Source organism: Dermacentor albipictus, chromosome 7, assembly GCF_038994185.2.
Source record: "Dermacentor albipictus isolate Rhodes 1998 colony chromosome 7, USDA_Dalb.pri_finalv2, whole genome shotgun sequence".
NCBI classification, from domain to species: domain Eukaryota; kingdom Metazoa; phylum Arthropoda; class Arachnida; order Ixodida; family Ixodidae; genus Dermacentor; species Dermacentor albipictus.
In genome coordinates, this window is record NC_091827.1 from 135,205,697 (window position 1) to 135,231,639 (window position 25,943).

At 47.2% G+C, this 25,943-nt stretch overlaps 1 protein-coding gene and 1 pseudogene across 3 annotated transcripts in view; one reads left to right on the forward strand and one right to left on the reverse strand.

Moving 5' to 3' along the window:
* The window catches only part of LOC135911544 (tigger transposable element-derived protein 6-like), a 374,082-nt pseudogene extending 348,340 nt beyond the window's left edge, over positions 1–25,742 (reverse strand).
* LOC135911545 (1-phosphatidylinositol 4,5-bisphosphate phosphodiesterase classes I and II-like) overlaps positions 1–25,943 on the forward strand; it is a 590,731-nt gene that overhangs the window by 238,029 nt on the left and 326,759 nt on the right. For 2 of the 3 annotated variants that reach the window (XM_065443866.2, XM_065443867.2), the window contains exon 5: positions 23,645–23,801. In XM_065443866.2, the coding sequence (XP_065299938.1) occupies positions 23,645–23,801 (157 nt within the window). Of the gene's footprint in view, positions 1–16,074; positions 16,374–23,644; positions 23,802–25,943 lie in introns of those variants that run through there. The other variant, XM_065443868.2, reaches the window with a different exon arrangement.

Sequence of the window (25,943 nt, forward strand, 5' to 3'; positions counted from 1 at the left end):
AAAGCACAAAATGATGTCTGTCAAAACGTCTATGAGTGAGCCAAGTGGGTGAGCACTAGCACGCGGGTCTCTTGTAGAAGGAAACCACCATTTCTCATGAGGTGCAGCAAACGGCAAGCGTTTATTTGGTCTGGGCTTAAAGGGACCGACAGCTGGCCAGAATGTGTTGTCAGATGTTGATGGGAATGAAAGGACCATGATTTCATGATCATCAGCCTGGTTACGCCCACTGCAGAGCAAAGGCCTCTCCCATACTTCTCCAACAACCCCGGTCATGTACTAATTGAGGCCATGCCGTCCCTGCAAACTTCTTAATCTCATCCGCCCACCTAACTTTCTGCCGCCCCCTGCTACGCTTCCCTTCCCTTGGGATCCAGTCCGTAACCTTTAATGACCATCGGTTATCGTCCCTCCTCATCACATGTCCTGCCCATGCCCATTTCTTTTTCTTGATTTCAACTAAGATGTCATTAACTCGCGTTTGTTCCCTCACCCAATCTCCTCTGTTCTTATCCCTTAACGTTACACCTATCATTCTTCTTTCCATAGCTCGTTGCGTCGTCCTCAATTTGAGTAGAACCCTTTTCGTAAGCCTCCAGGTTTCTGCCCCGTAGGTGATGTACTGGTAAGACACAGCTATTATATACTTTTCTCTTGAGGGATAATGGCAACCTGCTGTTCATGATCTCAGAATGCCTGCCAAACGCACCCCAGCCCATTCTTATTCTTCTAATTATTTCCGTCTCATGATCTGGATCCGCCCTCACTACCCGCCCTAAGTAGATGTATTCTCTTACGACTTCCAGTGCCTCACTGCCTATTGTAAATTGCTGTTCTCTTCCGAGACTGTTAAACATTACTTTAGTTTTCTGCAGATTAATTTTTAGACCCACTCTTCTGCTTTGCCTCTCCAGGTCAGTGAGCATGCATTGCAATTGGTCCCCTGAGTTACTAAGCAAGGCAATATTATCAGCGAATCGCAAGTTACTAAGGTATTCTCCATTAACTTTTATCCCCGATTCTTCCCAATCCAGGTCTCTGAATACCTCCTGTAAACACGCTGTGAATAGCATTGGAGAGATCGTATCTCCCTGCCTGACGCCTTTCTTTATTGGGATTTTGTTGCTTGCTTTATGGAGGACTACGGTGGCTGTGGAGCCGCTATAGACATCTTTCAGTATGTTTACATACGGCTCGTCTACACCCTGATTCCGTAAAGCCTCCATGACTGCTGAGGTTTCGACAGAATCAAACGCTTTCTCGTAATCAATGAAAGCGATATATAAGGGTTGGTATTATATTCCGCACATTTCTCTATCACCTGATTGATAGTGTGAATATGATCTATTGTTGAGTAACCTTTACGGAATCCTGCCTGGTCCTTTGCTTGACAGTAATCTAAGGTGTTCCTGATTGTATTTGCGATTTCCTTAGTAAATAGTTTGTAGGCAACTGACAGCAAGCTGATCGGTCTATAATTTTTCAAGTCTTTGGCGTCGCCTTTCTTATGGATTAGGAGTATGTTAGCGTTCTTCCAAGATTCCGGTACGCTCGAGGTCATGGGGCATTGCGTATACAGGGTGGCCAGTTTCTCTAGAACAATCTGTCCACCATCCTTCAACAAATCTGCTGTTACCTGATCTTCCCCAGCTGCCTTCCCCCTTTGCATATCTCCCAAGGCTTTCGTTACTTCTTCCGGCGTTACCTTTGGGATTTCGAATTCCTCTAGACTATTTTCTCTTCCATTAATTATCGTCGTGGGTGCCACTGGTACTGTATAAATCTCTATAGAACTCAGCCACTTGAACTATCTCATCCATATTAGTAATGATATTGCCGGCTTTGTCTCTTAATGCATACATCTGATTCTTGCCAATTCCTAGTTTCTTCTTCACTGTTTTTAGGCTTCCTCCGTTCCTGAGAGCATGTTCAATTCTATCCATATTATATTTCCTTCTGTCAGCTGTCTTACGCTTGTTGATTAACTTCGAAAGTTCTGCCAGTTCTATTCTAGCTGTAGGGTTAGAAGCTTTCATACATTGGCGTTTCTTGATCAGATTTTTCGTCTCCTGCGATAGTTTGCTGGTATCCTGCCTAACGGAGTTACCACCGACTTCCATTGCACACTCCTTAATGATGCCCACAAGATTGTCGTTCATTGCTTCAACACTAAGGTCTTCTTCCCGAGTTAAAGCCGAATACCTGTTCTGTAGCTTGATCTGGAATTCCTCTATTTTCCCTCTTACCGCTAACTCATTAATCGGCTTCTTATGTACCAGTTTCTTCCGTTCCCTCCTCAGGTCTAGGCTAATTCGAGTTCTTACCATCCTGTGGTCACTGCAGCGCACCTTGCCGAGCACGTCCACATCTTGCATGATGCCAGGGTTAGCGCAGAGTATGAAGTCTATTTCATTTCTAGTCTCGCCGTTCGGGCTCCTCCACGTCCACTTTCGGCTATCCCGCTTGCGAAAGAAGGTATTCATTATCCTCATATTATTCTGTTCCGCATACTCTACTAATAACTCTCCCCTGCTATTTCTAGTGCCTATGCCATATTCCCCCACTGCCTTGTCTCCAGCCTGCTTCTTGCCTACCTTGGCATTAAAGTCGCCCATTAGTATAGTGTATTTAGTTTTCACTCTACCCATCGCCGATTCCACGTCTGCATAGATGTTTTCGACTTCCTGGTCATCATGACAGGATGTAGGGGCGTAGACCTGTACAATCTTCATTTTGTACCTCTTATTAAAGGGCCCCTGAAACGGTTCGGACAAATTTTGTAGACGCGTAGGGTACAGCCTAAATAGGACATTCGCACCACAATTAAGGTGAAGCGTTACGTAATAATTGAGCTACACGCGATTAGAAGTTACCCTCCTCCCTAGCCATGCTTTTCCTCCTCAACTCGTTCGCCGAGCGAGCGGGGCTAAGCTCCGCCTTCACTTGTTTGACGTCACGATGCGACGTCACATCGTCCACTTCCGGTTGTTTTGGAGCCCGCCCCCGCCCGCGCGAGACCTCTCCGCTAGCCGCCAGGCCGTCGACCCCAAGCGGAGCTGTCGAAGCAGCGTGCGTAGCGAGCAATCTGTTGTAGCCCCGAACGTGTCTGGTATTCCGGTAACCACAGGCAAGCTGATCATTTCGGCAAATGACTGGAGGCATAAACTCAAGCTGATGGACGAACTTTAGCGTAGACGTACGTGAGCGGCCTGATCGGTCTGCACGGTCCATACACTTTTTGGCGCAGCGATTAAGCTGCCAAACAAAGCGCTAATATTGCTCTAACCAAGTGTAAAACATTTTAAACATTTATAAAAACAACGTGTTGATGATTGCACTCCTGCGAAAAATACACACCAGCAGCAAAGAAGAATACACTTCGTTGCTGCTACTGTGTATGGTGGAGCTCTGTGCCACCAGGTGGCTGCACCGTGCAGACCATTCACATTTGCCCTTCTGCTCATCTCATGGCTCATCCCGTTACGGCAGTCAAGCGGCCAGGCCCTGTCCCCTTGCGCTTGCGTTTGCCCTAATACCGGACTCGCGAAATGCTATTGCGTTAGTAATCTTCCGGTGTAAAGTGTCGGCCACAAACGCGTAAATCCTGGCGCCGATCGGATAGCGGCAGTCCGATGCGCAGCAGCTAGTTCGCTCATACGCTGCCTTGCAGAGGGACACGATGTCACAGCTTGACATATTGCCAGTCGCTACGTTTGCAGTCCACAAGGCAACAAAGTCGAATCATAGTGCTCCCGAAAAGACTGAGACCGACTCTGACCGCGGAGCTCTCGTCAAAATGGAGTACGTTGTACACAAGGAGACGATCATTGCTGTTTGCCGGAAGTACTTAAGTGAACTGAAAAAAAGCCCCGGTAGCACAGCACGTGCCCGCTTTTTAACACTTTATATGCTTCTTTTGGCCTCCTAACTTCACTGAGCCCTATTATATCCCATTTACTGCACTCTAATTTCTCCAACAGCACTGCTAGACTCGCCTCACTAGATAGCGTTCTAGCGTTAAACGTTGCCAGGTTCATATTCTAATGGCGGCCTGTCTGGAGCCAGTGACCATGATTTATAGTGATAGAATCCAGTAGCTGTGATTGAAGTAAGAATTGTGATTTCAAATTGGCAAAGACACTATCAAAAACCAGTAAAGGCCTGAACTGGTAGTATGGACTTGATACTCCAGGTGTAGGGTATGAGATTACTCTACTTAAATCGGCTGTTAATAATTGAATTGAATTGAATTTTATTCTCCTTGAACAAATACACAAGGAAGGAGCAGCCACAAAAAGCTACTGAGATTAGTAGCTTGACGAGGTGGCTGCCCCTTTACACAGCAGCAGCAGCAGTAGAAACAATTTTCTTACAAATGACTGCTTTCATACATATGCACGGACAATGATTGCACAATGGAACATAAGCATTTTGCAAAATACAAAAGAAAACTTCACATTAATGAGTAAAATATACGAAAACAAAAATAAATGCATCATAGTTCACAGGAACTGATCTCGCATTGTTTTTTTGGACAACTGTGACACATCTACAGATTTGTTGGCAAAATTATTGAGCAGAGTTGGGAGAGTAAAAGTGATCGATTGTTTCGCATAGTTGTTTTGAGGTGTAGGTATGTGCCAAATATTATGGTGACGCGTAGGGTATACGGCAATATTTTCTCTTAATTCTGAAATCTCGCTGTAAAAAGAGTTGTTCTTTTTTGTGGCCGAACAGTATGTCTGGTGTAAACGATAATTATGAAAATCATGGATATTTATAACCTTAAACTGTTTAAAGAGTTACTGCGTGTGAGAATCATATGGGACGTTTGCAATTATTCGCATAAACTTCTTTTGAATTAGGAACAGTCTGTTTAGATTCGTTGTTGTTGTTGTGCCCCATACTAGGTGGGCGTAGGATAACTGAGAAAGGGCTAACGAGTTATATAGTAGTAGCTTTATACGTTGAGGATTGATATGTCTACATTTGTTTAGCATACCCGCAGTTTTGCACAATTTTTGATGAGTTTCGCGGATATGGTCATCCCAAGTTAAAGTACTTGAAAAATATACGCCCAGCACTTTCATGCATTCTACTGTTTCAATCACATTGTGGCCAAGTGTAATCAGCGGCAAATTTACAACCTTATTTTTTGGTCTGAAGAGTATTGCTTTTGTTTTTGCGGTATTAATAAGTAAGGAGTTGCACTTTGTCCATTCCAGTAACAGCGGCATTGTTTCATCAGATATCTTTTGTATTTCGTCAGTTGTTTTACCGGTTATGAATAATGTAGTGTCATCAGCATAGCAAATTGATGTTACATGTGGGTTTGAGGTAAAGGAGTGTAGGTCGTTAACGTAAATACAAAATAAAAGTGGCCCCAATATGCTGCCCTGAGGTACTCCCATCTTTATGCATTTAATATCTGAAGAAGATGTTCCTATTGATACATACTGCTTACGATGCCCTAAATAAGAAGCTAGGAGGTCATACGCAATGCCGTGTACACTGTATGACTGCAATTTATCAAGTAGTATTTCATGCTGCAATGAATCAAAGGCTTTCGATAAATCTACATATACTGCCAGTGTTAAATTATGGTCTGAAAAGTTTTTTAAGATGATTTCCTTTTGCTTTAGCAGCGCGGTTTCCGTCGAACAATGCTGACGAAATCCATGCTGAAAATTGTGTAGTAATGACTGCTTAGAAAAATAGTTAATCTTATGTACAAGAGCTTTTCTATCGCTTTGGAAAAAACGGGTAAAATCGATATTGGTCTATAGTTCTTCAATACATTTTTGTCACCGCCTTTAAAAGTTAAAGTTACTTTTGCAATCTGCATGTTTTTTGGAAATACACCAGTCGAGAGGATAAGATTAAAACTGTGCGTTAATGGACGCGCTATCTCATGCACTGCATACTTTAGTGGTCCTAATTGTAGGTTGTCTACGTCGCAAACGCTGCTGTTTTTAAGGTTTGTTATTGCGGAAGCTACCTCTTGAGCGTCTGTTGGGCAAAAAAATATGGTGTTTGGGGTTGTGCAAGGTCTGTGTATACTTTTGTGTTGTTGTACTGCATTACTTGTGAATTGGTTAATGAAAAAATTGTTGAACAGATTCGCTAAAGCAGAACCAGAAACATAATCGTTACCGTAACATATTGAGTCAATTTCGTTGGAACAATTGCCACATAATTATTCTTAAATCTGCAGTTCATGTATTGTAAGGCTTTTGCACTTTATTCTATGCATATTACAAAGTAAAGAAGTCCACGCTGCGGCCGTCATGCATGGCGGCACACATGATTGCGTTGTACGCTTGCAAAATTCTGAGCACACATGCGAGCTAAAATCCTTTGTTCCAGCTCGCTCAGGTCTTCGAGAGACGACGTGCTTTGGAAATCAAAAGCACACGCATAGTGACGGCAACATGCTGAATTGTGTGTCACATGTAAAAGCACCATTCCACTTTAGAGAACTTGGCATGGCTAAAAAACACGCTTGTGATAGATCAAAATTCTTTAACAGGAAACCATGAAAGCACATATCAATATTGTTGAAACAATTTAACACTTATGAAAACATGAATCGCAGGAACATTGACTTGATCAACAAAATAGTTATTTCGCTCAGCTACGACCACACTTTTATGCCTCCCACCAATGCTGGCATATAATTGGTATCGCACTCACCTATCACTGTTTCCATCATGCTTCCAGTCAACAATTTCTTGCTGCAGATATAAATTCTCATAAAAATTTTACAAGGCGTCTTTTGCATTGCTACTGCATGATTCAGCACACTGACCGGTAAGCTTTCCATTGCATTAAATAAATGAGTACCATAAAAATTAGTTTTCAGTCCCTTTTAGGCCCATGTTCTCACTTTGGAGTGCTAAAATGAAAAAAGTTTCACTAACATACCGCATGCTCGCTATTTTCAACAAGCTGCTATTAGATGGCACTAGTTGACCTACTGACGATGCTATTATTATTACAGTATCATGTGCTTGGTACTGAACTGCAACTTTGGTGGCCAACTTCAAAGAAACAGCATGCCAGAGGGTGTAGCGGGGAGCAAGCTGCAACATGAAGTCGTTAACCACGCGCATGAAAGGAAGTTTGGGTCCACGAGCGATCAACCAGCAACTACCATTAACATGTGCCAAGTTTGTGTGTGCACTTAATCCTGGCAGTACAGCAACGTCCACCGGCATCCATTCGTGGACTGCCGGTGGACGTGCTGGATGGAACGGTGTAACCTCACGTGTGGGCACAAAGCCAATACAGCTCGAAACTGATTTTGCGCAGCCTAAACTGACAGTTGTGGGAATCAAGGTCGCGGGTGCAGTATCTTCACTTCACGATGACCCGCTACCCACAGTGGGCAGCACGATGGGGGAATCTGAAACGTGCCCGCAGCCTTGGCCATCACAAAATTTAAAGTAAACATTATTTTAATGGCGCACGACACCAAGCGAAAGTCTGTAAACAAATTTTCTGCTCTCGAAAAATAAGAGTTGACTTTACTACTGTAATGTGCTTTTCTGAACTGCCCAACATTTTTCGCTGCATTTTTCTTGTCCAAAAATTGTGCGATGAGGGTAAATGTGTTCATATACAGTGAGCCACCAGTGGCTGTGGTATTTAGCATAGCAGATGGCAGGCTTTTGCACACAAACTAAAGAACGAAGACCAGAGACAACAATGTCGTTGCAGCCTGAGAACCTGCTTCATGTAATGCGGCCACACTAGTAAAGGAAGCGCAGGCCTTACACAAGTAAATATGATAGCCATTTCTTCCACAATGAGATGCGAGTCGACGAAGGTAGGTTTAACTGTCCTGAATTTAGTGGGACAGTCCTGGCTTTTGAGTAAATGTACCATGTCCCGACATGGCCCAGTCGAGATGGCCAAATGGCCCTACTTTCGCGTCCTTTTTTTCTACACGATAGCAATACAAGATTTCCTTTCTATGATGCCTGACAGCTTGTTTGCACATTCTTCTTTTGTGTGTGTTCTAGCTGTTGCAGTGTCGTAAACAAAAGGCGATTTCGTTTTTGTCTTGGTTTTAGCTCTGTTGTAGACCATAATTGTTTACGCTATCGCTATCTGTATCGGAAGCTTTGCTCATCAGGCAAGCATACTGCACCTTCCTTGACGTAAATCGCCACTCGGTAGGACAAAAAAATATTTTTCCAGCTTTGTTCCATGTACCGACTGGTGGCTCCTGACACTGACTTCGTCTACTCGAGAGAGAGTTGGCAACCGTAGACGAAGGAGATGCTGACTGATGTTGATGGCAGCACATATGTTTGGTCTTTTCGAATGCGGTGGGGGGGGAGGGGGAGAGCGGAAGTGGGAGGACAGGAATTTTCTTAAAGATCTTGAGGCCTGGAGAAGTTTGTGTTGTGTCGGCAGCGGCAGGCAACTGGGGGCCCCCGGCCAGCGAACGCGCGGCGAACGCCGACGCAGTGAAGGAGACTCGAAGCTAACTGCTCCCGATGAAAACCGGAACGAAGACTCGGCCGGCTCGCGGCCGTTTATTACTAAAAAGGACTTCACATGCCAGATGACACCTCCTGATTGGTCCCAGCTCGTCACATGGCAGATGGGGGGTGCGCCACCTAGCTAAACTACTATGATACTATGAAACATAAATGTATGATAACACAGAGATGTGACAGGGGGCGACACTATACTACATCACCCCCCCCCCGGAAACAGAGCAAGCATACAGTGAAACGCGCACACAAAACGCGCACTTAAGTCCAAAGGCAATTTCAGTTCGTCCCCCCCCCCCCCCCCCCACGTTCACACGCGCACCAGTCGCACACAAAGCACGCGCTTAAGTCCACAACAAATTCAGTCCGTCCCCGCCCAAGTTCACATACACGCGCACCAGTCTTGGGCACCAAAACACAGGCAGTCACTCAAAGTCCGACAAGGAACACGGCACAAAACTCGCTGCACCGCAACAAGGAACACATTTTATACCTGTGTTAATGAAACATGTGAATTGCCTGAGACGGCAATACGCTCTACACTCAGAAAACAAAATCGTCAAGCCGGTGAGGCCGTTTTCTGTCACGATGAGGACGCGTGCGTACCTCAGAAGAACTTTGGGGGTTGCGACGCGTATCGGTCGACTTCGAAGACCCAGTCGTCCCACTATTATTTCCCTCCCCCTGGTAGGAAAATTGAATGTGGTTGTCGCTCAAAGCTGGAGAGGGTTGCCCAGGAAGCTCCTCTCGATGTCCCAACAAGTCCTGGGAGGCTACCGATTCCCCCACGGAATCAGAGACGACTGCTGACTGTGTAGGCTCGGAAGTGATACAGTCAGACAAGCTACTTAACTGATGCTTAGAAGACGATGTCACTACAGACGAGTCATCGGAATGACTATCCAGGTTTGAATATGAGTACAAAAAATCTTTATCACTTGTACACAATGTACTACCTGCTGGATCCTTCATCACTAGGGTTAACTTAGACACATGCCACGTCTTCCCATCACTGAGTAGAAAAGTAGATGGTCCTATCTGGGCCTTGACTTTACGAGGTTTACTGTACTTAATCGTTTCCTGTTAAATCTTATTCTGACGGTGTCTCCCACCTTGACACGAGTTGCCTGAGCACCTCTACGTTTGTCTACGTACTGCTTAGTGTGCCGCTGTTTCTGCAAGACTCTTGAACTTGAGGCACAAGACTGTCCTGTTCCCGTAGGTCTACACAGAGCCGCATGGTTCCATCCTTCTTGCACACCACTACGAGTGGAGACACCCACTCAGAAGCCTCGACGCGCTCGATGACGTCGCAGTCCTCGAGACGTCGATATTCGTTTGTTACCTGGTCACGGAAAGCCAGGGGTAGTCGCAGGCACGTACCCAGGATTTTTTTTCGGGGGGGAGGGGGCACCACCTACATCATCATCATCATCAGCCTGTTTTATGTCCACTGCAGGACGAAGGCCTCTCCCTGCGGTCTCCAATTACCCCTGTCCTGCCGCCAACCGATTCCAACTAGCACCCGCTAATTTCATCGCACAATATATAGTTTTCTGCCATCTTCTACTGCGCTTCCCTTCTCTTGGTACCCATTCTGTAACCCTAATGGTCCAACGGTTATCTAACCGGCGCATTACATGACCTGCCCAGCTGCGTTTTTTCCTCTTGATGTCAATGAGAGTATCGTCTATACCCGTTCGCTCTCTGATCCAAACCGCTCTCTTTCTCTCTCTTAACGTAATGCCTAGCAATCTTCGTTCGATCGCTCTTTGCGCGGTTCTTAACTTGATGTCATGTCTCTGCCCCATATGTCAGCACTGGCAAAATACACTGAGTGCACTCCTTACTTTTCAATAATAATGGTAAGCTTCCACTCAGGAGCTAGCAATGTCTGCCGTATGCGATCCAACCTATTTTTATTCTTCTGTGAATTTCCTTCTCATGATCAGGGTTCCCTGTGATTAATTGACCTAGGTAAACGAACTCGATAGAACGATAGAATTGAACATGCTCTCAGGAACGGAGGAAGCCTAAAAACAGCGAAGAAGAAACTAGGAATTGGCAAGAATCAGATGTATGCGTTAAGAGACAAAGCCGGCAATATCATAACTAATATGGATGAGATAGTTCAAGTGGCTGAGGAGTTCTATAGAGATTTATACAGTACCAGTGGCACCCACGACGATAATGGAAGAGAAAATAGTCTAGAGGAATTCGAAATCCCAAAGGTAACGCCGGAAGAAGTAAAGAAAGCCTTAGGAGATATGCAAAGGGGGAAGGCAGCTGGGGAGGATCAGGTAACAGCAGATTTGTTGAAGGATGGTGGGCAGATTGTTCTAGAGAAACTGGCCACCCTGTATACGCAATGCCTCATGACCTCGAGCGTACCGGAATCTTGGAAGAACGCTAACATTATCCTAATCCATAAGAAAGGGGACGCCAAAGACTTGAAAAATTATAGACCGATCAGCTTACTGTCCGTTGCCTACAAACTATTCACTAAGGTAATCGCAAATAGAATCAGGAACACCTTAGACTTCTGTCAACCAAAGGACCAGGCAGGATTCCGTAAAGGCTACTCAACAATAGACCATATTCACACTATCAATCAGGTGATAGAAAAATGTGCAGAATATAACCAACCCTTATATATAGCTTTCATTGATTACGAGAAAGCGTTTGATTTAGTCGAAACCTCAGCAGTCATGGAGGCATTACGGAATCAGGGTGTAGATGAGCCATATGTAAAAATACTGGAAGCTATCTATAACGGCTCCACAGCCACCATAGTCCTCCATAAAGAAAGTAACAAAATCCCAATAAAGAAAGGCGTCAGACAGGGAGATACGATCTCTCCAATGCTATTCACCGCGTGTTTACAGGAGGTATTCAGAGACCTGGATTGGGAAGAATTGGGGATAAAAGGTAATGGAGAATACCTTAGTAACTTGCGATTCGCTGATGATATTGCCTTGCTTAGTAACTCAGGGGACCAATTGCAATGCATGCTCACTGACCTGGAGAGGCAAAGCAGAAGAGTGGGTTTAAAAATTAATCTCCAGAAAGCTAAAGTAATGTTTAACAGTCTCGGAAGAGAACAGCAATTTACAATAGGCAGTGAGGCACTGGAAGTCGTAAGGGAATACGTCTACTTAGGGCAGGTAGTGACGGCGGATCCGGATCATGAGACGGAAATAATCAGAAGAATAACAATGGGCTGGGGTGCGTTTGGCAGGTATTCTCAGATCATGAACAGCAGGTTGCCATTATCCCTCAAGAGGAAAGTGTATAATAGCTGCGTCTTACCAGTACTCACCTACGGGGCAGAAACCTGGAGGCTTACGAAAAGGGTTCTACTCAAATTGAGGACGACGCAACGAGCTATGGAAAGAAGAATGATAGGTGTAACGTTAAGGGATAAGAAAAGAGCAGATTGGGTGAGGGAACAAACGCGAGTTAATGACGTCTTAGTTGAAATCAAGAAAAAGAAATGGGCATGGGCAGGACATGTAATGAGGAGGGAGGATAACCGATGGTCATTAAGGGTTACGGACTGGATCCCAAGGGAAGGGAAGCGTAGCAGGGGGCGGCAGAAAGTTAGGTGGGCGGATGAGATAAAGAAGTTTGCAGGGACGGCATGGCCACAATTAGTACATGACCGGGGTTGTTGGAGAAGTATGGGAGAGGCCTTTGCCCTGCAGTGGGCGTAACCAGGCTGATGATGATGAAACGAACTCCTTCACAGTCTCTAGTGGCCGACTGGCGATCCTGATGTCTTGTTCCTTTTCCCGACTATTTATCATTATCTTCACCATCTGCATATTAATATTCAACCCCACTCTTACACTCTCTCAGTTATGGTCTCCAATCATTTGTTGTAACTCGTCTGCATTGTTGTTGAATAGAACAATGTCATCGGCAAACCGAAGGTTGCTGAGATATTTGCCGTCGATCTTTACTCCTAAGTCTTCCCAGTTTAATAGCTTGAATTCTTTTAAGCACGCAGTGAACAGCTTTGGAGAAATTGTGTCTCCCTGCCTAACTCCTTTCTCTACAGGTATCTCCCTGCTTTTCTTGTAGCTGTAGAACCTCTGTAGATATTCTTACGCAAAGGACGAGTCAGTAAGACGAGAAACTATTTACAGATTATATTCACAGCGCGAGCCCAGCTCGTTCTTCCTCCTCTTTTCTGGAGTGATCGCGCCCACGCGCCTCATTTAAACAAACAAATACCACACGCATGTAGCAATATTTTCCAAGCTTTTTACGCGAGCGTTCTGTACTCCTTGATTACGTAGTGCCTCTATGACTGCTGGTATCTCTACTGAATCAAATGCCCTTTCGTAATCTATATAAGCCACGTAGAGAGGCTTATTGTACTCTGCGGATTTCGCGATAACCCGAGTGATGACATGGATGTGATCCATTCATCTTCTATGTGTATCTCTTCCTGAAGCCAGCCTGTTCCCTTGGTTGACAAAATCCAGTGTTGCCCTTATTCTATTGGAGATTATTTTGGTAAATATATTATATAATATTGGGAGCAAGCTAATGGTCCTATAATTTTTCAATTCTTTAACGTCTCCTTTTCTGTGGATTAGTATAATGTCTGCATTCTTCCAGTTTTCTGGGACCCTTGCAGTCGATAGACACTTCGTATAAGAGCCGCCAGTTTTCCAAGCATTATGACTCCTCCATTTTTGATTAAATCGACTGTTATTCCACCTTCTCCGCCCGCTCTTCATCGTTTCATTTCTTGCAGGGCTCTTCTGACCTCATCGCTAGTTACAGGAGAGTTTCTGTATCCTGTTCATTACTGTTTCTAAGTGAGGTATCGTGTCTTCTCTGAGTACTGTATACAGGTCAGCTTAGAATTTCCCCGCTGCTTTTAATATATCTTCGAGATTGCTGATGATATTATCTTTTAGTGTATACATCATGGTTTGTCCCAAGCCAGGTTTCTTTTTTACTGATTTCAGGCTGCGTTCATTTTTTACAGCTTCTTCAATCTTTCTCATGTTATAGTTTCGAATATCAGTTATTTTCGCCTTGTTGATCAGTTTTGACAGTTCCGCGAATTACGTAACGCTGTGCGGCCGCCTGTCCCAGACAACCGCGTAGAGCGCAGGACTCTGCGATTCTTGATGTACTGCGCTCACCGCGAAAGGTTAGATAAACACCCACACAAGCACAGCAGAGAAGTGGCTACGTGAGGCGTTTCGACCGATAACTGTAGAAGCGTCATTGAAAGCAAGTAATTGTTCTCCACTTCCGGCAGCGTTTTCTCTACTTCCTTTTTTAAATAAAAAGATGTTGATCCATAATTATTCCCATAAACAACGGTTAACTTTTTTTGTTATTCAATTTTCCTTGCAGTTTGGCTGTTGCCTTGGCTCTCTCCCTTAGTAGATCGCTTAATTTCTCAACTCCTTGTGATTTTTGTTTCCAGTTGCCAATTTTGCTCGACAAGTGCTATACAATTAGAGAAAAATAGACGAGGTAACGGGCGACAGTCATCTTGATTATGGGTTTAAGGGTTATTGCAGGGTTTCATGATGGACGCACTTTCACATTATTTTATTTCCCACCTTATCTAACCCATATCACATGTATATGGTTGCGGGCATCTGCCAGCCTCGCGGCGAGCCGTAACTCAAGGAAATAATGAAGCAAAGGAAAAAGTTAAACGCAATTGGCGTTTTCTCCGGCCGCAACTCGTTCCACGAGAATACAGACCAGCTCCGTAACAGCCGCATCCCTTTCCTGGTCCCAGGATCAGCCTAAACAAAGAAGGTTGAACTAACAAAAGCAACAGCTATGCGCGTGACGTTTGAATAGATGGTGACAACTGAACGCATCTCGAGTTAATCGCATGGGTGCGGAATCTATGAGAAAACTGTCCTTCACATTACAAGAGATGCCGATAACTACCGCCATCTAAAAGGAGCGAAAAAGGCAGCATAATGCTGACCGATTAATAGCTGCCAAGTCTCAACATTGATCTGGCGGCGCTTAAGCAATGTGTGAGGAGTGGTGGCGTGGGTGGGGAGGGGGGTGGGGAGGGGGGTGGGGTATGCCACTTGATTTCGGGGGGGGGGCCCGCCTCCCCCCCCCCCCCTGGGTACGTGCCTGGGTAGTTGGCGCAACTTTGAAGATACTGGTTTCGCATCTTGCTGCCGATGAATTCGGTGCACAAAGTTGTTGACGAGACCCAACTCGTCACTGAAGAGGTGATCAAAACCCGGAGGCACACCTGTGGGGCTCTGTACTGGAGGAAGCGATGGTAGACGACATGTCAGCGACGTACCGTCGATCTGAATGCCCAAGCGTTGGATGGCTTCTAAACCCAGCAGTGATGTTCCTGTAGTCGTTACGTGGAACGTGACGGAGCATGACTTTTGGAAAAACTGGACAGTGGCTTGAAACAGGCCTTGAATGTCGATGCGTTGCTTGGAGAGGTTTCTCAAGTCCACTGTTGCTTGTGACAGCCTGTGCTGTCGACCAAAGTTATTTCTAAAATATTTGGCCGTCATGAATGACACAGACACTCCCGTATCCATCAGCAGCTCGCATGGAGACGCCATTAACTACGACCAACTCTTCCAAATCTTTTTTTAGTTTCAAAAGCGCTTACCGTCAAGACAGACGCGGACGTCTGCCCTGCGGAAGTTGAAGACAGCGTCTCTGCGGAAGAGACGTGTTCAACAATACGGGTTCTTCGGCATACTGATGCAAAATGGCCCAACGTGTGGCAGGCGTTGCACCGCCGGTTCCTTGCTAGACAATTCCTGTACGTTGCAATATGTTTCGTGCTGCCACACCGATCGCATGCACCACAGTTGCACCCGTTGGTTGCGCATGCACCGACTCACCGCGACCTCACGAGCGAATAGGTTCGCCCCATGCTGGATCCCAACGCCTGGTCGTTCGCGCGTACTGTCATGCGAACGGTGGCGCATTCCAAGCTGGCCACGCGAGACGGTCTCGCAGAAGCATGGGTCGGCGCACGCGCGGCACATCCGTCCCGCTTGCTTCCCGAACCCCCAAGAGAGCATGCGCCTTCCTTTCGGCGCCCAAGTAACTTCGCATGTTGGCGGTGTTAGCAGCGCAACACTCGCGCCATCTCTCGCACTGCGCCCCAACCACATCGAACGCCGCGGGCATCACGCAGGCCACGCGGCGAAGCCGGATTACAGGAGACGCGCCATGCGGGAAAAACATATCGGGGACGCGCGAGAGTCGCGCATCCCCACAACATAGAATAGGAAAAGAATCCGGCCAAGTACGCCTCCTTGAGGTACTCTGGATAAAACTGGTAATGCAGTAGAAGCATGGCCCTTAATGTCTATGAACTGACTATGGTTTGAAAGGTAGGCTCTTATCCACTTTATCATAAATGTAGGAAGGCCGAACTTAGTAAATTTTCCAAGAAGTTTACCATGAGGGTGTAGAGGTCGCCACATTTCAGCCCCATTTGTTAGGCTGCCACCAGGGTGTGGCGCCCCCTGTGATCTGTGTGTGTGTATATATGTTCCAGCCCAATAAAGAAGGGGGCATTCCCTTTTCGTCCAACCAAGCGGCCGCACGTTTCGGTCCGTCCCTGCGTGCTCGTGCCCCGCGCGGCACCAACCACGCGACATGGTGTCAGAAGTGGCCGGATAACGCCTCCCTGCCTTAGCCCTCACCTTATAGGAAGGCACGAAGATGTCCCTCGAGACCGGCGAGCCGCCGAAACTGTACGGCGTCAACTTCCAGCCGCCGGCACCGTTCAACTTCGCGAACCCGCCAACGTGGGCGACATGGCTCAGCCGCTACGAAGACTACGCAGTGGTTTCAGGACTGACGAAAGCGTCGGAAGACATGCAGGTACGCTCGCTACTGTACTGCATGGGCCCGGAGGCCCGCCCGCTTCTCGAGACTTTCTCGCTCGACGCCCAGTCGCTCGCTTCATACCAAGCCGTTGCCACCCGCTTCACTGAGCACTTCGTGCACCCGGCAAACGAGCTTTACGAATCGTCACGATTCCACAGACGCGTTCAGCTGCCCGACGAAAGCGTCGACACGTACTACGCAGAACTGCGCAGGATGGTCAAGCGCTGTAACTATCCGTCTGCTGCTGTCGAGGAAAGGCTCGTACGCGACCGGTTCGTCGTCGGCCTCCGCGACTCCCGTCTCTCGGACCAGCTGTGCCGGAACGCGAAGGTGACACTACAGGACGCCTGGACACAGGCCCGTCAATCCGAAGACGCCGACAGGGAAAAGGCGTTGCCCCAGAACCGCACCGAGCACTCCCGCGAGCTCAACCTCGACACCGCAAAAGCTAGCAAGTTCCCCTCTCGCCGCCGCTCCGCCGCTAAGCATCGTTCGCCGTAGTCGCTAGCAGCTAAGCATCGTTCGCCGTAGTCGCTAGCAGAGCGCTCACGCGAGCCGTCCACATGTGAATTCTGCGGCCGCGCGCCTCATCGACGTTGACTGCCCGGCCCGTCGCTCCACCTCTGCAAAAAGAAAGGCCACTTTGCCGAAGTATGCCGCTCGCGGAAGTTCAAGCAGTACAAGCTCAGCTCCGTTCACCTGCACGCCGTCGCGACGCCCGCCTCGGCAAAGTTCGTCGACGTCACTGTTGACGACTACACAGCGCAGTTCAAGGTTGACTCCGGAGCCGAAGTATCTGCTGTTCCCAGCGACTTTCCTACCTTGCCTGCCACACTCGACCAAGTCGACACTCTGCTCACTGGCCTGGGAGGACAGCCGCTGCGCGTGCTGGGCTCGTATATGGCACGACTTCAGTGGCAAGGGAAAACAAGCCGTAAGCGCCTCTACGTGATCCAGTCTCTCACTGTGCCTCTTCTGGGACTGCCAGCGCTCCAAGCTCTCCAAGTAGTTCGGTTTCTTGATCAACTCAAGACTTCAAAAGCGACGCTGCACGCCGAGCTCTTCAATGGATTGGGCACTCTCAAGGACGAGTACACCATCCGGTTGAAACCCGATGCCGTACCCTTCTCGCTAAGCGTACCTCGCAGGATCCCCATTCCGCTGCTCGAGATTGTCCGCCGCGAACTGGACAAATTGTAAAGCGCAGGCGTGATCCGTAGGGTCGACAAGCCAACACCATGGTGCTCGGGTCTCGTCGTCGTCCGGAAAGGCGATGGTTCCTACCGCCTCTGCGTCGACTTAACAAAACTCAACAAGGTCGTCCTTCGTGAAAGACATATTCTGCCAACTGTCGAGCAAGTCCTTGGCCTCCTCGGCGACGCAACAGTTTTTTCGAAGTTGGACGCGACCGCAAGCTTCCACCAGGTGAAGCTCTCTGAAGACTCCCGAGAGCTTACGACATTCATCACCCCATATGGCCGATACTGCTTCTGCTGGCTCCCCTTTGGCATCACCTCCGCACCAGAGTACTTCCAAAAGCAGATGGCAAGAATCCTGGAGGGCCAAGAAGGAGTCGCCAATATGATAGACGATATTTTGGTTTTTGGACGCACCCGCCAGGAACATGACGCCAGACTGAGCCAGGTGCTATCTCGCCTTGCAAAAGCAGGTATCACATTGAACCAGGACAAGTGTCGTTTTGGGGTACCCGAGGTCTCCTTCCTCGGAGTTGTCATCTCAGCACAGGGCATCAGGCCAGATCCGGGCAAGGTCGAAGCAGTCAAAGCCATGGAAGCCCCAACGGACATCGCTGGCGCTAGAAGACTGCTCGGAATGGTGAACCATCTTGCCAGGTTCTTGCCACACATCTCGGACGTCACGGCTCCCATCAGAGCCTTACTGAACAAGTCCGCGAGTTGGGTGTGGCAGCACGAGCAAAAGGCAGCGTTCGAGAAAATCAAGGAACTCTTGACGTCAGACAGGTGCAGGGCCAAGTACCACCCGTCGTACGCCACTACGGTGTCTGCAGACGCAAGCTCATTCGGACTTGGCGCAGTTTTGCTACAGACGCAACCTTCAGGAGAGCGCCACCCAGTCGCATTCGCTTCTAGGTCAATGACCGATACCGAGCAGCGTTGCAGCCAGACTGAAAAAGAAGCTTTGGCAACGACGTCGGCTACCCAAAGGTTCGACGAGTTCGTCCGTGGCATCCCCTTCGACATCGAGACTGACCACCTGCCACTCGTTTCGCTTCTGGGCAAGATGGAACTTGATGTGTTGCCTCCTCGTATTCAGAGACTACGGCTGAAGACCATGCGATACCAGTTCCGTATGCTGCACGTGCCAGGAAAGCTGCTAGCCACAGCTGATACGTTGTCGCGCATCACCTACAAGCCACCCACTCCTGTAGACACTATCGAACTTTTTGCAGCACAGGTAGTTGGCTGCATGTCGGAAGTCTTGCCACTCAGCCCTAAAGACGTGCGACAGGCACAAGAGTCCGATGGCGAGTGCAAAGCCCTCGCTTCCTACTGCCAGAATGGTTGGCCTAAAAAGACCACGATACCACTGCACCTTACAAAGTACGCCTCGGTGGCAGACGAGCTCTCTGTCTGCGAAGGTGTTCTGTTGAAGGGCGCCCGGTTAGTCATCCCATCGTCCCTTCGGCCAGCGGTCTTGACGCTGTTGCATGAAGGTCATCAGGGCATCAACAGGACCAAAGCCCTAGCTCGGGAGTCAGTTTGGTGACCCGGTATCTCGACAGACATCGCCTCTCTCGTTGCCAACTGTGAACAGTGCGCTTCCACCCGCGTGAACTTAGCCGAGCCCCTGCTCTCCACAACCCTACCTGGACATCCCTGGGAATTCCTTGGTATGGACTTGTTCCACCTCAACGGCCAGCCGTTCATCCTGGTGGTGGACTATTACTCAAGGTTCCCTGAGGTGGTGACCCTGAGGAGCATGACAGCTCAGGCAGTCATCGATGCTCTCAAATCTATCTTTGCCCGCCATGGAATCCCGCAAGAAGTCGGGTCAGACAACGGCCCACCGTTCTCCTCGCAAGAGTTCGCGGCGTTTGCAGCGTCATACGGCTTTAACCACAGGGCCAGCAGTCCACACTACGCTCAATCGAACGGAGAGGCGGAGAGGATGGTGCGTACTATCAAGGACCTGCTTCGCAAGTCAAAGGATCCTTATCTGGCTCTGCTCAGCTATAGACACACTCCAGGAGTCAACGGCTTTAGTCCAGCCCAGCTGTTGATGGGACGTCAACTCGGAACCAGAGTCCCAAAGCAAGGCTCCCAGCTATGTCCCAACTGGCCCCCAATGAAAGAAGTAGTCGCCAAGGATGCGACTTACAAGCAGAAGCAGGCCGACAATTACAACAGGCATCATGCAGCTCGAGACTTGCCACCACTCCAAACAGGTCAGAGTGTCTGGGTGCGACCTGATCAAGTGCAGGCTACGGTCCTCAGTCCGGGGCAAAGACCAAGAAGCTACGTGGTGGAAACGGAGCGAGGTGGCACCCTACAGCGCAACCGGCGTCACCTAGTGCCTTTTGGGACTACTGCCTCCGGAGAGGAACCACCACCACTGCAGCAAGTTCGCTGTCAGGAGCCTCGGCCTGCCAACATCGTGGAATCAACGGTCCCCCTCGGACAGTCCGTGCAACAGTCCCCTGCAGCCAGGGACCGCAGTGACGGTGTGACTCGAACACGTTACGGCCGGCCTATCGTTCCGCCACGCCGTTTGAACTTGTGAAACTTTGAGGTGTCTGGCTTCCTGAATCTCTCCCGTCTAACCTCCAATGCTTCAAGGGGGGAGATGTAGAGGTCACCACATTTCAGCCCCATTTGTTAGGCTGCCACCAGAGTGTGGCGCCCCCTGTGATCTGTGTGTGTGTATATATGTTCGAGCCCAATAAAGAAGGGGGCATTCCCTTTTCGTCCAAACAAGCGGCCGCACGTTTCGGTCCGTCCCTGCGTGCTCGTGCCCCGCGCAGCACCAACCACGTGACAAGGGATGTAATGAAACGGTTTACTGAAATCAAGGAAGATAAGATCAACTTGTCCAGAAGAATAAAGCGTTAGAGAGATTTCCTGAACAGTTGCTAAAGTTGCATACATGTCGACAGTTTCTTTCAAAAGCCATGCTGAAATGGAGAGAGCAAGTTGCTGCTTTCAAGAAAATTAGTTATGTAATGAGCAATGATGTGTTCTAGTATTTTACAGCACGTGGATGTTAACGAAATGGGCCGATAGTTTTCAATGCTAGGCGATCACCCTTCTTGTGGACTGCAATGACACGAGCCACAAGCCAGTCATCAGGTAAAGTTGCTGTACTCATAGATAGAGCAAAGACAGCTGTTAAGATGTGTGCAACAGGCTCGGCATAACGGCGAAGAAAAGAATTTGGTATGCCATCTGGCTCCCCAGAAGATTTTTCTTTAACATTTAGCAATAAGGAAAACACGCCTTCAAAAGATATGAAGTCTGGCACTTGGCACGAAGAAGACGAAGCCTCTATGACTGTCAGCCTAGGTGAACACAGAATGGAAATATTCATTCATTATGTTAGATATTTCCTGAGGATTGGTGATCACAATGTCGCATTGCCTTATTTCTTGCAAATGTGTTTCCACTGCCAAGATATCACCAAAATTTATCGGGACTGGTTTTTATGTAATTCGGCAAAGTATTAGAAAAATATTTTTGTCGGGCAATAGACAATGTGTCTGAAAGCTGGACTTGCAGGTGGCGAATAACTTGAGGGTTTTGTTCCGGTGCTTTTTGGCCTATTTTAACCTGCGCTTTATATGTATAATTTCTCTGTCAATCCAAGGGTTTCTTTGTTGTGGTTTAATGCGTTTAGTCGGCATGAAGGAATCAGTGCAGCAGGTAACGCAGGTCACAAACGCATGCCACAGTGAAGTAACATCAGTTTTTGGTAAGTTGCCGACCAGCTTCCAAAGTTCATCAAGGATAGATTGATCATTGGCATTAATAATGTCTTTAATAGTTTAGCAGGCCTTAACATGCTTCCTTTCACAACTATCAAGCCTACTACTGACCAGCACAAGCTTGTGGTCAGATAGGCCCTCCTCCACTCGGACGTTGAGCTCTATGATATTTTTGTTAAGAAGTACAAGATCCAAAATTGAACCAGTATGAGCATTATCACGCGTGTTTTCAAGCACAACTTGCTCCATGTCACATGCAAACATTATGTCATAAAGAGGGCTATCGGCCAGCTGCATCTCGGGCCTGTGCAGCCAGTTAACTGCGGGTAGGTTGAAATCACTGGCCATGATAATTTTCCGGTGTTTCAGCACAGTCATGTAGTCGCGCAGTGAGGACAAGAACTCGGGAGGGGATGATGGTGGCCTATAAACTGTGCATACCACTACATGTCCCCAACAATTAACTTTCAAAAACAGACTCCCATGGTTTTCGATCTGAGGAAGTATTTTTGCAGAAAGCATGTTTTTTAGAATAATTGCAATACCTCCTCACCTCGATCCACGGTCCTGACAGAACATCTTATGTGATGGTGATACCAGTAGTTCGTTGCCAACACCATCATGCAACCAGATTTCTGTGACAATTGCAATATGGGGGGTCATATCTGAAAAGGAGGCATTCAAGCTGTTCTACATCATTTATTATACTTCTAGCATTGAAATTTAGCACTCGCAGGGTTTTAGAAATGGCGCACGTGTTCTGCCATGCATTACTGGAAGTTTTGTTTTCGCGGCTCACGACAACTCGTTGAGATATACTGTCATTCCAAGCATAAACGCAGCCATCAAATTTCAGTTTGTCATTGGTAAGAAAAGCATGTTTTCCATTGTCGACATACCGTTTGACAGTTTCCCAAAGATGTTTTCGTTTCTCAGAGTTTCTTTGCTGTAATAATTCTGGATACATATACCACTACCCTTAACCTTACACACGTTGCAAAAAACGGCCTCTTTTTCCGAAAAGTCTAGGAAATATATGATAACGGGTCTTTTTTCTGGCAGTCTTCCAAGATGACGAATACACGCGATAGATTTGCATGATTGCAGCAGTTCTTTTGAAAAAATGTCATCAATGACATCTTTTCGTAACGTTTTATCGTATTCATCGTCTTGCTCTTTGACACCGAAGACAACTAAGTTTGATCGGCGACTGTGGTCTTCAAGGTCAGTTAGTTTTTTGTTTTGCTTCATAACTACTTGATCTAAAGCCCGAATTTTGTCTTCTAGTGTTTGAATTTGGGAAGTTTTTTGCTAATTTCAAGCAGTAGCTTATCGATTGCATTCAATCGTGTATTAAGAGTGACAACAGCTTGTTCATTCAGTGTAAGACACTCCCAAATATCAGTTCGCTCAGTTAATATGCTTGCTTGCCCTGCCTAAAGGCTCTCAACCATTTCTTCAACTGTAGGGTGCGGGTTTTCTTTAATGTCTCCACAGACGAGCAATCTACACATACAGAAACAGTCGTAAGCAATTGCCAAGCATGTCCGTGGGCATGGTAGAACCACCAATGTAATATCGTTACTGCGGAATGTAGAAACAGACAAACTAACCTGCGGAAGGAACATAAATATTTTCGTGAACGACATAATCCCTTCGGTTTCGCCGTGCCCGCTGATGAAGAACAGGTGTGGACAGTCTTTTATATCCCATTCCGATGTGGTCACGGGTCGATTTGGCGTGCACAGTATGGAAGATGTGCACATGTAGGTTGGCAGGTGATGGGAAGTGAGGAGAAGGGGAGCGGTTGTCATCCACGTCGCACACTGGGAGCACTGTCGACGAACTTGCTGTAGTCAGTGAAATGGTGCTGACAAGCAGCAAAACCTAGGGAAGTTAAATCTTTTCGTGAGCGACATAATCCCTTCGACCCGCCGTGGTTGCTCAGTGGCTATGGTGTTAGGCTGCTGAGCACGAGGTCGCGGGATCGAATCCCGGCCACGGCGGCCGCATTTCGATGGGGGCGAAATGCGAAAACACCCGTGTACTTAGATTTAGGTGCACGTTAAAGAACCCCAGGTGGTCGAAATTTCCGGAGTCCCCCACTACGGCGTGCCTCATAATCAGAAAGTGGTTTTGGCACGTAAAACCCCATAATAATAAAAAAAAAAATCCCTTCGGTTTCGTCGTGTACTACAGGGGTGGTCTTGCATGAAGATATACCATTGCGTGACATTTTTGTGTCCTTTGGTCCTCCCTTTTTTCAATAAAAAAGAATTCATGCATTTATTTGTGTCCTTTACAGGTGGATGCCATCTTTGAGCGCCTCTGCGGTGGTTCCAAGAAAAAGGCAATGACGGTCGACCAGCTAGTGGACTTCCTCAACAAGGAACAGCGAGACCCAAGGCTTAATGAGATACTCTACCCTTATGCTAACCCAGCTCGTGCCAGGGACCTCATAGGTATGTGGACTGCCGACGTCACTTTTGTGTTTATGTCCTCTTCAGTCATGAATTATGAGTGAGTGTTCATAAGACCTCCAAATAAATTTCTCAAACACAGCACTAATGTTGCAGCTGTTGTAGAAATATTTAAGCCAGTTTAGGCTGGTTGCCATAATTACAATAAAAAAATAATTTATTCTGGATATTGACCTTTTATAGCTTATGAAAAGAATTTAAATATTTGTAAAAAATAGATGCACTAGTCATTAGTTTGTTTAGGGCATTCTGATGAAGTGGGACTCTGGAGTCATGTAACGCTGTGCTTCAGTGTTAACAGGCCCAAGACAACGAACAGCGTCCGGCCTCCAAGGTGCCTTTTGGATGATGCCATGTGTCATGGGAACTGGTAGATGCAGAGAGCAAAGCTCATATACGTGTCCTTTGACTGCACACCAGGCTCAAGTGACTCGAGAGTCTAAAGCGTGTGACTACTGCGTAGTTTGGACACTTGCTTCACTGGATGTAATGCACCAGGCGTCCCCAAATCTGTATACCTAGAAGAATTCCATGTTTGCACAATGTAAGGTGAGCCCTTGAACTATAAGCTAGCCTGATAAAATGCCTTGTGCTATATTGAGAACTGTACTGAAAAGGCTGGATGCTTGAAAATGACCATTTCCAGTTATTAAAAAAATAGGAGATTCAAGAGAAATTAAATAACTTTGCCTTTTTAAATTTGTAGCACAGCTGCATACAGGTATGCATGTGCAATTCTGCAATTGTCACCAACAACATTTTTATGCAGCTAAATTTCACTAAATATTAAGTTCTTAACATCGTACACATACAGTTGAACCCCGCAACAACAAAATCGTCAGGGACAGGAATTTTTATCATTCTCGCAAGAATTTTTTTATTGCGAAAATGAGAGAAGGCAGACAAAAATGGTTCATAACAGAGGAATCGCGTTTTCTTGAAAGAATTCGTAACCTCAGTCTGCCATCCATGGCCTCGGAGAAGTTTTAATGCTTAATCCTCACAACTCAGAATATGTTGCCTGGCCATGTTGTCATCATGCGTCTCGAGAAATGACCGCGCAGTGTCGTTGAGCACACCTCGCGGGCTTGCCCACTTGGCTGCGGTGTTGTCGCCGCTGTGGTCATTGCTGCGCACGCTGCTGGCTGTGGCGTCATCCGTTAGTTTCTCTTGGACGACCAAGTCATCGTTGACCGACAGGAAGCCATGTAGACCCGAGCCGTCGACACAGTTTCGTCCACACCCCGAAGTGCATCCCATGCCTTGCTCAGTGTGGAAAGTACATCAGCAGCCACACTTCCATTTTCTTCTGCTGGCCACTCAGACTCTGACGATGCAGCTGACGCCTGCTGTTTATTAAATACCACGTGTTTGGAGCAGTTTTTGATCATGCTCGCTTTCGTTATCATGCAGCAACCATCTCTAGGGCCATGAAAAGGTCCACTTCCATTGTGCATTTGTACTCGATGTTGAGCAGCATCCTCTGAATAAACCTTTGACGGTAGGCACCCTTCAAGCTGCTGATGACTCCTTGGTCGAAAGACTGAAGGACGGTGGTGCAGTTTGCTGGGAACAATACCAGTCAGACATTCGAAAAAATGACATCAACACAAGGTTCAGTGGAGTTGTCCACGAGAAGGCATACAGCCCTGCCTGCTCATCACATGCTCATGTTGAAGGCTTCCAGCCAGGTTGCGAAGATAGCGCGTGCCATCCATGATTTTTGGCTGGCCATGCATTCAACGGGCAGCCTTCAATGCACCTTTAAACACCATGGCTTTTTGCTCCTGCCAATGACTATGAGCGGATGCTTATCGGAACCGTCCACGTGTTCATGCAGAGAAGAATTGTTGTGCGCTTCTTGCTTTGCTTGCCGCCATGACATTTCTGGCCCTTCAAATCTATCGTCCATGACGGAAGCATCTTATAAAACAATCCCATCTCGTCGCCGTTGTGTGGAGTTTTTACTCATCCGTGATAGCTTCCCGTGTCTCTCACATCCAGTTCACTGCGTCCTCCTTGTTAACTCTTGTGCATTCTCCAGAACTCACTTTGGAGGCAATGTTGTGTCATGCTTTAAAGCGGCTCAGCCAGCCGGCATCCGCTTTGAATTCATTGTGCCCC